The sequence below is a fragment of the Salmo salar genome, chromosome 10 (assembly GCF_965601325.2).
Source record: "Salmo salar chromosome 10, fSalSal1, whole genome shotgun sequence".
In the NCBI taxonomy this organism is placed as follows: domain Eukaryota; kingdom Metazoa; phylum Chordata; class Actinopteri; order Salmoniformes; family Salmonidae; genus Salmo; species Salmo salar.
Window position 1 is genome coordinate 117985794 of NC_138300.1, and position 12896 is coordinate 117998689.

General features: G+C 42.5%; 1 protein-coding gene across 13 annotated transcripts in view; it reads left to right on the forward strand.

The window, feature by feature from the left end:
• The first annotated feature begins 4626 nt into the window (after positions 1-4626).
• LOC106561659 (CUGBP Elav-like family member 2) overlaps positions 4627-12896 on the forward strand; it is a 55759-nt gene continuing 47489 nt past the window's right edge. For 5 of the 13 annotated variants that reach the window (XM_014125821.3, XM_014125818.3, XM_045688479.2 and 2 more), the window contains exon 1: positions 4633-4889. In XM_014125821.3, the coding sequence (XP_013981296.1) occupies positions 4768-4889 (122 nt within the window). In that variant the 5' untranslated portion in view covers positions 4633-4767. Of the gene's footprint in view, positions 4890-10711; positions 11024-11244; positions 11519-12896 lie in introns of those variants that run through there. The other 8 variants (XM_014125817.3, XM_014125819.3, XM_014125820.3 and 5 more) reach the window with 5 other exon arrangements.

A 12896-nucleotide genomic window follows, 5' to 3' on the forward strand; every position in this document is an offset into this window, starting at 1 on the left:
GTAAAATACCCCAGCAGCAATATGTATGACCTGTTGCCACAAGAAAAGGGCAACCAGTGAAGAACAAACACCATTGTAAATACAACCCATATTTATGTTGATTTATTTTCCCTATTTGCACATCATTACAACACTGTATATAGACATAAAATGACATTTGAAATGTCTTTATTCTTTTGGAACTTTCGTGAGTGTAATAATGTTTACTGTAATTTTTTTATTGTTTATTTCACTTTGGTTTATTATCTATTTCACTTGCTTTGGCAATGTAAACATATGTTTCCCATGCCAATGAAACACCTTAAATTGAAATTGAATTGAGTGAGAAAGAGAGCAAGAGAGCAAGACGGGAGAGAGAGAGACTGAAACATGTCTTTCAGTAGCTTAACACAGTCATACTACGGATGTGGTTGACTTTCCTTTCAGATTATATTGACCTTCTAAAAAGTGTTACCTTTATTATGTTATTTCCTGAATTATATAATTTCACTGTTTCTGTAATAGATGCAGCTTTACTTTCAAAATCCCTTACATTAGAATCAAGCCTACTGTTGAACGTGACACTTGGATCAGACCATAGATACTACAGTGTTAGAATGTAACACTTGGATCAGACCATAGATACTACAGTGTTAGAATGTAACACTTGGATCAGACCATAGATACTACAGTGTTAGAATGTAACACTTGGATCAGACCATAGATACTACAGTGTTAGAATGTAACACTTGGATCAGACCATAGATACTACAGTGTTAGAATGTAACACTTGGATCAGACCATAGATACTACAGTGTTAGAATGTAACACTTGGATCAGACCATAGATACTACAGTGTTAGAATGTAACACTTGGATCAGACCATAGATACTACAGTGTTAGAATGTAACATTTGGATCAGACCATAGATACTACAGTGTTAGAATGTAACACTTGGATCAGACCATAGATACTACAGTGTTAGAATGTAACACTTGGATCAGACCATAGATACTACAGTGTTAGAATGTAACACTTGGATCAGACCATAGATACTACAGTGTTAGAATGTAACACTTGGATCAGACCATAGATACTACAGTGTTAGAATGTAACACTTGGATCAGACCACAGATACTACAGTGTTAGAATGTAACATTTGGATCAGAGGTATTTCAGGAAATACTAATGTAAGTTAACTTAGTGCAGGCCAAGAATCCAGGAACTTTAACTCTCTGCTTCATACATTTTTTTATATCTTTTTTTTATTTCACCTTTATTTAACCAGGTAGGCTAGTTGAGAACAAGTTCTCATTTACAACTGCGACCTGGTCAAGATAAAGCAAAGCAGTTTGACACATACAACAACACAGAGTTACACATGGAATAAACAAACATACAGTCAATAATACAGTAGAAAAAGTCTATATACATTGAGTGCATATGAGGTAGGATAAGGGAGGTAAGGCAATAAATAGGCCATTGTGGTGAAGTAATTACAATATAGCTATTAAACACTGGAATGGTAGATGTGCAGATTATGAATATGCAATTGCCCCTAGCACAGACAGTCACAGGTAGAGAGACAGGCAGACACACAGGCAGACACAGGTAGAGAGACAGGCAGAGACACAGACAGTCACAGGTGCCGGCAGAGACACAGGCAGAGACACAGGCAGAGACACAGGCAGACACACAGGCAGAGACACAGGCAGAGACACAGGCAGAGTCACAGGCAGACACACAGGCAGAGAGACAGGCAGAGAGACAGGCAGAGACACATCACAAAGACTCGCTAGTATTTCCACATCAGTGTTAAATGATTTATGTGGAAACTAAGACTGTAAGAGTAGGGCTGAAACAGGAGGGATTTATGCTCAGATCAGAGGAAGGGAGGAAGAGAGGATCCCCTTCATCATGTCAGTCTTATCCCTATGATACCCGCCCAGCCTGCACACTGCACGCACGCACACACACTGCACGCACACACACACATCCACATGCACTGCATTCAAATCCCTTTCCTATTTAATGTTAGAGAGAGAGAGAGAGACAGAGACAGAGACAGAGACAGAGAGAGAGAGACACAGAGAGACACAGACAGAGACAGACAGAGACAGAGAGACGAGAGAGAGACAGAGAGAGAGAGAGAGAGAGACACAGACAGAGACAGAGACAGAGACAGAGAGAGAGAGAGAGAGAGAGAGACAGAGACAGAGACAGAGAGAGAGAGAGACACAGAGACAGAGAGAGAGAGAGAGAGACAGAGAGAGAGAGAGAGACACAGAGACAGAGAGAGAGAGAGAGAGAGACAGAGAGAGAGAGAGAGACACAGAGACAGAGAGAGAGAGAGAGAGAGAGAGAGAGAGAGAGAGAGAGAGACCTATGGGGGTCGGAGGCCTAGATTTATTTTCTCCTGGGCTCTCAGAGTCAGAGAAGGATATCACAGAGCAAATCTCATTCAAAATGTCGTCTTAATGTTGGTTAGGCGAAAGCACTAGGTTGTTCCATGGTGTACCTGGAATGAAAGGAGGAGCTAAATGCATCATCAGGAACTAATATGATTGCATGTCATAGTGATCATATTTTTTAACAATGTAGTGTATGTAGGTGGATGAGCAACGATGAGTTGCTTTGCAAACGAAGTAAATAGAGTTGTAATTTGAAACTACATATGGCTATGAGCAGGAAATGACATCTTGCCTGCCATACTCTTTAGTTTGATAAATATGACGGCGGATGAGATATGAGTAACTAAATTAGAGTAATAAACAAGTCATTTGAAACTAGGGTATGCCTCTTCATGTTTCACTTCCTGTTGTCAGTTGGGTGATGGCCAATGGCTCCAGGGTCTGGGACAACACTATGTAAATATTTTAGTTCTGGAACCTGTTTGGTAACATATTGTGTTGGTGTGTATGTGTGTGCGTGTGTGTGTGTGTGTGTGTGTGTGTGTGTGTGTGTGTGTGTGTGTGTGTGTGTGTGTGTGTGTGTGTGTGTGTGTGTGTGTGTGTGTGTGTGTGTGTGTGTGTGTGTGTGTGTTTGTGTGCATGCTTATCTCATGTGGAGGTTGATGAGGGTGCATTTTGACTGGCCAAGTTGTCAGATCTGAGTGTGCTAATAGCCAACTTCTCTAACTCGTGTTGTCATGCCAACTGAACGCATGTTACAGTAGAAGAAACGCTGTCTGTAGTACAAGCACATCTGATGACCATACAGAGATGGTCAAACAGCTAATATGCTACACTGTCAATGGGATATGATCACGGTTGTGTCCCAAAAGGCACCATATTCCCATTACAGTGCACTACTTTTGGCCGGAGCCCTATGGGAATAGAGTCCATTTAGGATGCACACCATGTCTCAATGGGGATATACAGTATTTCATCTAGCAAAAGTACTGCAGAGATTTCTGTTCAGGTCAGGCTCAACATGCGGCCTGACAGAGATGGCAAACAAAATGCCGTCTGAGAGAGAGGAGACAAGCATAATCTTTCCTTTATTAAAAGGTACTCATGCTCACCACATTGTTGGCTTACTGACTAAACATATACGGTATAGGCTGCACGCTATCCTCCCCCCCCCCCCATCTCTACTCTAGTGTAGTAATGACACTGTCTCTCTCTCTCTCTCTCTCTCCCCATTCTCTCAATGTCTCTATCACACTCTCTGTGTCTCTCCTCTTTCGCTGTACCTCTCTCTCTCTCTTCTCCTCCTGTGGCTTATCATCCATCAGTCGAGGGAATCTGGAGAATGTGACATATGCACATCCCCTCCGGTCAGACAGGAGATTATTCAGGAAGTGATGCTATGACTGGATTGGAGATGGGTTTTGGATAGGAGCCGGGCCCCAATAAATATTTGCTGGTGTTAAATATTTTGTGTTTTCACAGCTTAAATCTTGGGCAAAAGCCCCGCATTTAATTGCATAGTTAGTAGTTGTAGGAGTTTGAAAATTGAAATATGTCAACATTTGAAGTTTGACACTTCAGAATACAGTTTATAAACATATACAAATTCCTTTATCTGTTACAAAAGAGTGTGGTGCTACTCTTTTTGTATTGATTCCCTTGTTGGACCCAGAGACTGTGGTTGGACCAAACTTCCTGCCACAAGTGCACCTGGGGTTTAGCTTCCATGTATGTGCTTCATCACAACAACACCTGGGTTTGACCTACATTTGACGTGGGTTTGAACTACATTTATACTGTATTTCTCCTGTATCCAGGCATCATTGAAAATACATGCAAAACATGAAACAGGGATCGTGCCACAACAACCTGAACCCCAGGACCTCAGTGAAAACCAGATCCAAGGATCCATGGGCAAATTATTCAGAAGTTTCCACTTCTTTGCCCCATGTCTCCTAGTGTGCCCAGTGTGACAGTAGGAACAAACCAACCCTGTCCAATTTCCTGGACTCTTCCTAATACGGGTGTCAATTAGTGGAAGAGTGCTACTGTGGCCGCAGCTTTGCAGCCTGCGAACCAGGCTGCTGCGGGCGACACAATGCATTAGCCCACGATGAGCTGTCAAAAAGGATTATTTCAGCTACGCCAGTTAGCGAAGGGGGTGCTCTACTGCACTAAACCAGAGGAGGAGAGAAAGAGAGGGGGTGGGGGGGGCGGGAGAGAGACACAGAGAGAGAGAAAGAGAGACAGAGCCAGAGAGAGAGAGAGAGAGAGAGAGAAATAGGCTACCCGGAGAGAGGGAGAAAGAGTGAGAAGAAGACAAGTGGCCATTTAAACACACACAATAAGTTGGATTTTTCTGGAAGAGCACCGTGCGATGTTGGAACACTCGTCGGATCTAGCCCTGGTGCAGAGCTTGTATGTTAACAACATGCGCTGTCCCCCCTCTGCCTCCGCCGCTGGTGTCCCCGTCAGGAATGAGGACCTAGGATCTCTGAGGTACGTCCGTCGGGTTGGTTGGATGTTGGGTTGGCCCCTAGTTCATTCAGAAGGAATCAGATCTAAACTGGCTGGCTTTTGTTGTAGTTGTGGTTGTGGTTGGAGCTATAGTCAGTGATTGTAATGCTTCTTTGTTCCTGCGGTGGTGGATAATGTCTATTGTGATAGGATGGATTCATTGTTTGCAGTATTCATTCCCATTCCATGGTGAGTTAGGGTAGATTTATGATGTGTATGTTTTTCACTGAAAGAAAAGAGACACAATCTAACTTGTGATCTGGGGGAAAATCTCCCCCCTCTGCCCGAAAATCCACCCTTGCTCCGTCATCTTTAAGAAACAGACAGATATGATCAGGACGCACCTATTAGTCCTATTGATTGAAGTTATCATCAAATAAATTGTGTAAAAAAAAAAAAAAAACATTATATTATCTGATTTAAAAACCAAAGAATTGTGTATTCAATACTAATGTATTAACATCATCTAAATTAAAGGACGTCCCTTCTGAAGGTCAACGGTCACCCAGAAATGAAAATAAATGGAAGAAAAATAAATGGGTCGAAGAGAAAAATAGGTGCGACTCTCATTCACAGTTAACAACTGAAGAAACGGGGCTCTGTCAGTCAGGCTGTCGGTGACGCAAACAGAATTCTACCTCCTGAAAATGACAGACAGGCCACTGGAAAGTACAGGGCAGAGTACTTAGAACAAGTTCATCCATCCTGTCTCTAACACCTCTAGTCAAAATCAGCATAAACTCTGAGCTATCTTCTGCAAGGCACGTGACAATTTACATTAGCCAATAAGGAATTTGCATAAACCAGTACCACAAACCTAAACTCAAGCTACTCTGATAAGGTTTGTGTTAACCAACGTTACAGCCAGGCTACGACGCTGTGCATTTCTTTTCAGATTAGATTACAACATTGAGTCATACTCATATCCTCTCCTTCTCCATTTTGAGAGCGCCAGCTTCAGTTGTTTGCCATTCTGCAAATGCTTTCAGAGCTAAGAGTAAGTATGTCAGTCATGCAGGCAGGCAGGCAGTCATGCAGGCAGGCAGGCAGTCATGCAGGCAGGCAGGCAGTCATGCAGGCAGGCAGGCAGTCATGCAGGCAGGCAGGCAGGCAGGCAGGCAGGCAGGCAGGCAGGCAGGCAGGCAGGCAGGCAGGCAGGCAGTCAGGCAGGCAGGCAGGCAGGCAGCAAGTTTATGGCGACATATACAAACAGACGTGACATAACCCATTTGGGTTGCTCTGTGCAGTTGGCCTATTTTTACTTGACCCGCTCCACCATTGGTTTAGAAGAGGTGCAAATCAAATGCTGGATGAATTGATTCGTAGGGGCTAGGAATAGTCTGGATCGTCCCACATTACAGAGGGATACAATAGAAAAGATGTAAACAAGGAAGGCATGGTATGTGTAGGGATTACAATAAGATTATCATAGTAATCATCTGATGGATTAAACATGGGAAGCTAGCACTGAGAGAGGCGGCAACATACTTCCATTGCAACAATAAAACAGTATTTATTTTACTATCTCTGCACAATATGTTCCTTTTATGCCCATAATCGCACTCAACAAGCTGTAAAGGGCCACAAGCAAACAAGAAAATGCACATCCAGAGGTGGAGCTCCAAGTGGCAAGTGAAGGCTTTTACTGAAGGCTTCACAGCAGATCTCCCATGCCAGACTTGACTATATTTAGTACATTTTAGTCATTTAGCAGACACTCTTATCCAGAACGACTTACAGGACCAATTAGAGTTCAGTGCCTTGCTCAAGGGCACATCAACAGATTTGTTTACCTAGTCGGCTCAGGGATTCGAACCAGTGACCTTTTGGTTACTGGCTCAACTCTCTTAACTGCTGCAATATTCAGACTAACTCGTCGGATTCCACGAGACTACTGTTGAAATGTATCTTCTTTTCTTAATGAGATTTTTGGAGATCTAATATTATTAGTCACAATTATCTGTGTCCAGTATGAAGGAATTTAGAGCTAGTTACACGAGCCAATGCTAACTAGTGTTAGCGCAATGATTGGAAGTCTATGGGTTTCTGCATATAGATACCCATAGACTTCCAGTCATTGCGCTAACGCTAGTTAGCGTTGGCTTGCGAAGCTACCTCTAACTTCCTTCATACTGCACACATAGACATAAAATGGTATCCACGAGTTCATCTGACTCTGGGGAAGTAGATAAATGACCTCATTACCACAATCCCAAAGTATACCTTTAAGGAAGTCTCGAGGTTTTGCTAACCTGAGTTAGAATACCTCATGATAAGCTGCAAACCATACTATTTACCAAGAGAGTTATCTATATTTTTCACAGCTGTCTATATACCACCACGAACCGATGCTGACACTAAGATTGCACTCAACAAGCTGTAAAGGGCCACAAGCAAACAAGAAAATGCACATCCAGAGGCGGAGCTCCAAGTGGCAAGTGATTTTATTGAAGGGAAACTGAAATCCGTCTTACCTCATTTTTACCAGCATGTCACCTGTGCAATTAGAGGCGAAAAAACTCTAGATCACCTTTAAATCACGTTCAATACGGAAGTGGTCCAATGAAGAGCAGATGCTAAGCTACAAGACTGTTTTGCTAGCACAGACTGGAATATGTTCAGAGATTCATCAGATAACATTGAGGAGTTTTACCACCTCAGTCACCGGCTTCATTAATAAGTACATCAATGATGTTGTCCCCACAGTGACCATATGTACATATCCCAAACTGAAGTCATGGTTTACAGAAAACATCCGCACGGCCCGAAAATTATGTCATTGCTTTCAAAACTTCTGATAGGCTAATTGACATCATTTGAGTCAATTGGAGGTGCAGCTGTGGATGTATTTCAAGGCCTACCTTCAAACTCAGTGCCCCTTTACTTGACATCATGGAAATCAAAAGAAATCAGCCAAGACCTCAGAAAAAAAATTGTAGACCTCCACAAGTCTGGTTCATCCTTGGAAGCAATTTCCAAACACCTTAAAGTACCACGTTCATCTGTACAAGCAATACTACGCAATTATTAACACCATGGGACCACTCAGCCGTCATACCGCTCAGGAAGGAGACGCGTACTGTCTCTTAGAGATGAACGTACTTTGGTGCGAAAAGTGCAAATCAATCCTAGAACAACAGCAAAGGACCTTGTGAAGATGCTGGAGGAAACAGGTACAAAATGATCTATATCCACAGTAAACAAGTCCTATACAGATATAACCTGAAAGGCCGCTCAGGAAGGAAGAAGCCACTGCTCCAAAATCGCCATAAAAAAAGCCAGACTACGGTACATGGGGACAAAGATTGTACTTTTTGGAGAAATGTCCTCTAGTCTGATTAAACAAAAATAGAACTGTTTGTCCATAATGACCATCATTATGTTTGGAGGAAAAAGGGAGAGGCTTGCAAGCCGAAGAACACCATCCCAACCGTGAAGCACGGGGGTGGCAACATCATGTTGTGGGGGTGCTTTGCTGCAGGACAGACTGGTGCACTTCACAAAATAGATGGCATCATGAGGCAGGAAAATTATGTGGATATATTGAAGCAACATCTCAAGACATCAAGTCACAAAGTTAAAGCTTGGTCGCAAATGGGTCTTCCAAATGGTCAATGACCCCAAGCATACTTCCAAAGTTGTGGCAAAATGCCTTAAGGACAACAAAGTCATGGTATTGGAGTGGCCATCACAAAGTCCTGACCTCAATCCTATAGAAGATTTGTGGGCAGAACTGAAAAAGCATGTGCGAGCAAGGAAGCCTACAAACCTGACTCAGTTACACCAGCTCTGTCAGGAGGAATGGGCCAAAATTCAGCCAACTTATTGTGGGAAGCTTGTGGAAGGCTACCCGAAATGTTCGACCCAAGTTAAACAATTTAAAGGCAATGCTACCAAATACTAATTGAGTGTATGTAAAACTTCTGACCCACTGGGAATGTGATGGAAGAAATAAAAGTTGAAATAAATCATTCTCTCTACTATTATTTTGACATTTCACATTCTTAAAATAAGGTGGTGATCCTAACTGACCTAAGACAGGGAATTTTAACTAGGAGTAAATGTCAGGAATTGTGAAAAAATGAGTTTAAATGTATTTGGCGTATGTAAACTTCCGACTTCAACTGTATGTAGGCAATGCATAGCAAAGCTCTTTTAAACTCTGCTTAACATAAACACAAACTGCAGTGTAGTCTGCCTTGAAAATGGCTATGGATACAGGATTAACTGGGGTTTCATAAATGGGATATTCCTTATCAGTGCGACTGAGTCACTCCCAATATTATTTTAGGGGGGATGTAAATGTGAAGCTGCTGCGAATGCTATAATGAACAATTCCTGTCCAGTTGATGAGGCTACCAAACTCTCTCTCTGCTCTGGGTTGTATTCATTAGGCCACAACATACCAAAACATTTTGCAACAGCAAACCAAAACGAGTGTTTCTTATTAGGCAAGTTCAGGTAGCCCCTCCCTCCCTCTGTGATTCAGTAAAAAAAAATCCATTTGGTGCCTAATGAATACACCCCTGCTCTCCTCCCTTCTGCTCTGGTACAACCAGTACTTGACAACCGTGGTTTCAGCCCCCCTCGGAGTGGTTTTAATATAGGAAGACCTCGCCTGGCAAGTCCAGTTCAACAAAGAAAGACAGGCTCCTCCCCCCCAGGAAAACACCAGCAAAATCACAAAAGGGGAACATGAACTGTGACTTCTATAGAAGCAAAGTGTACATCCTAAATGGCACCCTATTCCCTATGTAGTGCACTACTTTTGACCAGGGCCCATAGACCCCATTCCCTATGTAATGCACTACTTTTGACCAGGGCCCCTACTTTGTAGGGAATAGGGTGCCATTTGGAATGTATCAAAGACTCAGGATGCCTGGGATTTTTTTTTACTTGATTGGTTCAGCAATAGCGAAGTGCTTGGGCTAAGGACTCCTCAGGGAATGGGTTTGCCATATAGCCTATACTCTCTAACCTCTCTCACAAATGGTATTGTGTCTGTAGTCAAGGTTCAAGGAAGGTGTTTGGGTTGCTGTATACTTTTCCTTTCTCTCATAATATTTTACCTCTGTTACAAAATGTAAATTGCTTTCTGCTATCATCTGTGTTGGGTCTGTACTAGTCTAGCTAGGGAACGTGGGGGTCTTCATGTCCTTGGATCAACACCTTCCATATTTCCCAAACACATCATTTAGGTCAGATTGAGAGCCATGGTTGGTTGTTGTGAGTGAAGACACTTGTGTAGCCTAATTTAAATAGACTGACAAAAAATAGTCAAACACATTGTGGATTCTGTGGAAGTGTAAACCAAGATGACTGGACTAGCCTAGCCTACATTATTTTTACATACTTGACATGTAATGGAAGTGGCCACGCCTCTCTAGCTATCCCTATCTGCAGTCGCTTTGACAGTGAGGGGATTCGATTAACCTGGTCTGGGTAGACGTATTTCGCAACATGGGGAAAATTGATTGCATTCGTTTTGGAGCTGGGCTGCCTCCCGGGCGTCAGCCAGGTGCCCATTTCAAAGTCCCCTTAAAACAAAAGTGAAGTAAATAAGCATGTGGAGTAATGCGTAGGGTTCTGTGTGTTCACATGCAAAAGTGATTACTTTTAATAAAAACGGTTTGTCTGGATTCCCAATGAAAACTGGTTAGAAAATTATATCTTATTTTACGGTAAAGAGATGTATGTTTCTGTTATTGTTCGATTTGAAAGGCGCTCCTCCATCGCCGCTTTTGGCCGTTCACGTCATGGGCCACAGAACGGGGCCCAGCGGTTCAACATAATCGAATCCGCCCAGTTGCGCGCCTGTAGGAGAAATTAGCTGGGGATTGCAGAATACGAATGTCAAACGATTGATGATTAGTATTCGCATGCTGCTGCTCTGAGTAGAAGGCTAGAATAAGCCCCCCTCCCTGCACCTGTCCCGCTGCTTCTTGTGGTCGCGCAGGAGTTGAATCTCGAGGCGATTTCACTCACTTTCATTGTTGACTACAGCGTGGTGGGTTCTGGTTGTTGCTCGTGAAAATGACTTCGACGTACAGTGGTCTGGATTTTCATCCAGATAGGATGGTAGAAAGCCGGTTGATGATGAGCTCGGAAGATACAACGTAAGTAACTGTTTATTAGATTGTAATAACTGACATTTTAAATATATTTTTTTGTTGTCGTTGCATTAATTGCCTATAAATAAACTAACCTCCACAAAAGTTGCATTTCAACGCACTGATAATTTTACGAGACAATTCACCGACATGCCTGAGTAACATAGCAAGTGAAATGGGTAGCTAGCTTGCTAGCTAGCTGAAGAAGGAAAAAAATGTTTACTTCTTGGCTAAGGAAATGCTAGTGAAGTGACATGTGCTTCCGGAGTTAACATGTTCCAGACATTATCGGACTAGGTAGTCGTCATTCTAAAGTGTGTGTGTGTTTTTTTTAACATAGCCAGTTAGAAAGAATTGCTTGTGTGTTTCGGCGTGGTTACTGTGAGAGGAAAAACCAGCACACGCGGCAGCCGCCCTTTTGATTTTTTTTTGTTCATGCCGCTTGCTTGAGCGGATAGAGGAACAGAGAGGGAAGCAACGGAGTCTTCTGTTCAGTAACAGGTAGGCCATGATAGAAAATGGCTCAAAACAAACACGAAATTCGACCCAATTGCAACGATTTTGATATCAAGTAGATGTATTGCATAATTCGCTATAATGTAAACGTTATGCTTTTTTTTTTTCACGACACAGTAAATGCATTTCTACTCGATGTTTTCACGAGGGGCAGGCAACTAAATACGTTTTCTTTTTGTAGCGAGTAGCGAACGTAGTTCCTCGTTAGCGATCGATTTCCCGTAATGGAGGTTCGTGTAGGGTGGCTTGCGGAACACACGTGGTATATTATTGAGTAATTTAATGGACATCTTGTGACCGCCGAAATAATAGATTGTTAGCAAAAGAAGCCAGTCAACAACACGCATACATGTTGTTTTAGAAATGCCCGGAGGCTAATTCGGCTTACCATGACTGGATTTTAACTCTCAGCCATATAAAGGGTATACAGCTCAAGGCTGTCCGTTGCTCGGGGAGAGTACACTCTCCCCCTCCCATAGTTAGCTCTAGAAATGGGCTTGGCCCTGTAACGTTCATGAAACTGAAACATAACCTATTTAGCTACATACTTAAACATGTTTACAGCAGCCTCCTTAGCCCGATATTGATTATTAAATGAGCTGATAAATGGATTTGCAGTAAAAACATGGTGAATGACAAGTAGGAAGCATTAAGCGACAGGGAATCCATTTTTGTTTTTTGTATCTACTACAAATAGGTCTGTCATAATCCTCATGGGAACTCTTTCGACCTCTAACCTGTCCAGCGCACATCTGTTGTGTGGATTTATGAATGATGTTACTGTGATCCCCGCCTATCACACACTAGGTCAACATCATACAGCAAGTATACTCTAGTAACTACATGCATTTGAAATACACACAGGGAAAAAAAGGTGACCTAAACGAGGGATGATTAAGTGAGTGCAAAGGTCATCATGGTTATCATGGTTATCTGGCACTTGCATGATTGTGTGTCTAAAGCTTAGCAGAGCAGTGGTTTGGGACTATAGAAATGAAAGGAATCTCATCTTTTGGCTTTGGACCCACACACACAGGTGACGCAATCTCAACCCAACTCATCTGTGTTCTGTGATTTGATTGAGCCTCTGATAAAGGACAGTGAGATGGTGAATATCTGGGCTTAAGTGTGATCCTTTGGCAGCGAACACTGACATGGGAAGCATCCCAAATGGTGCCATTTTCCCTATATAGTGCACTACTTTTTACCCTATGGGTCCTGGTTCAAAAGTAGTGCACTATGTAGGGAATAGGGTGGCATTTGGAACACACTGTGTTATCTGGGCTAAGCTACATTTGATGGTGCTGTGATCCCATTGTTGTGGACTCTGACTGATTTATTATTTAAAAAAAATAATAGACTG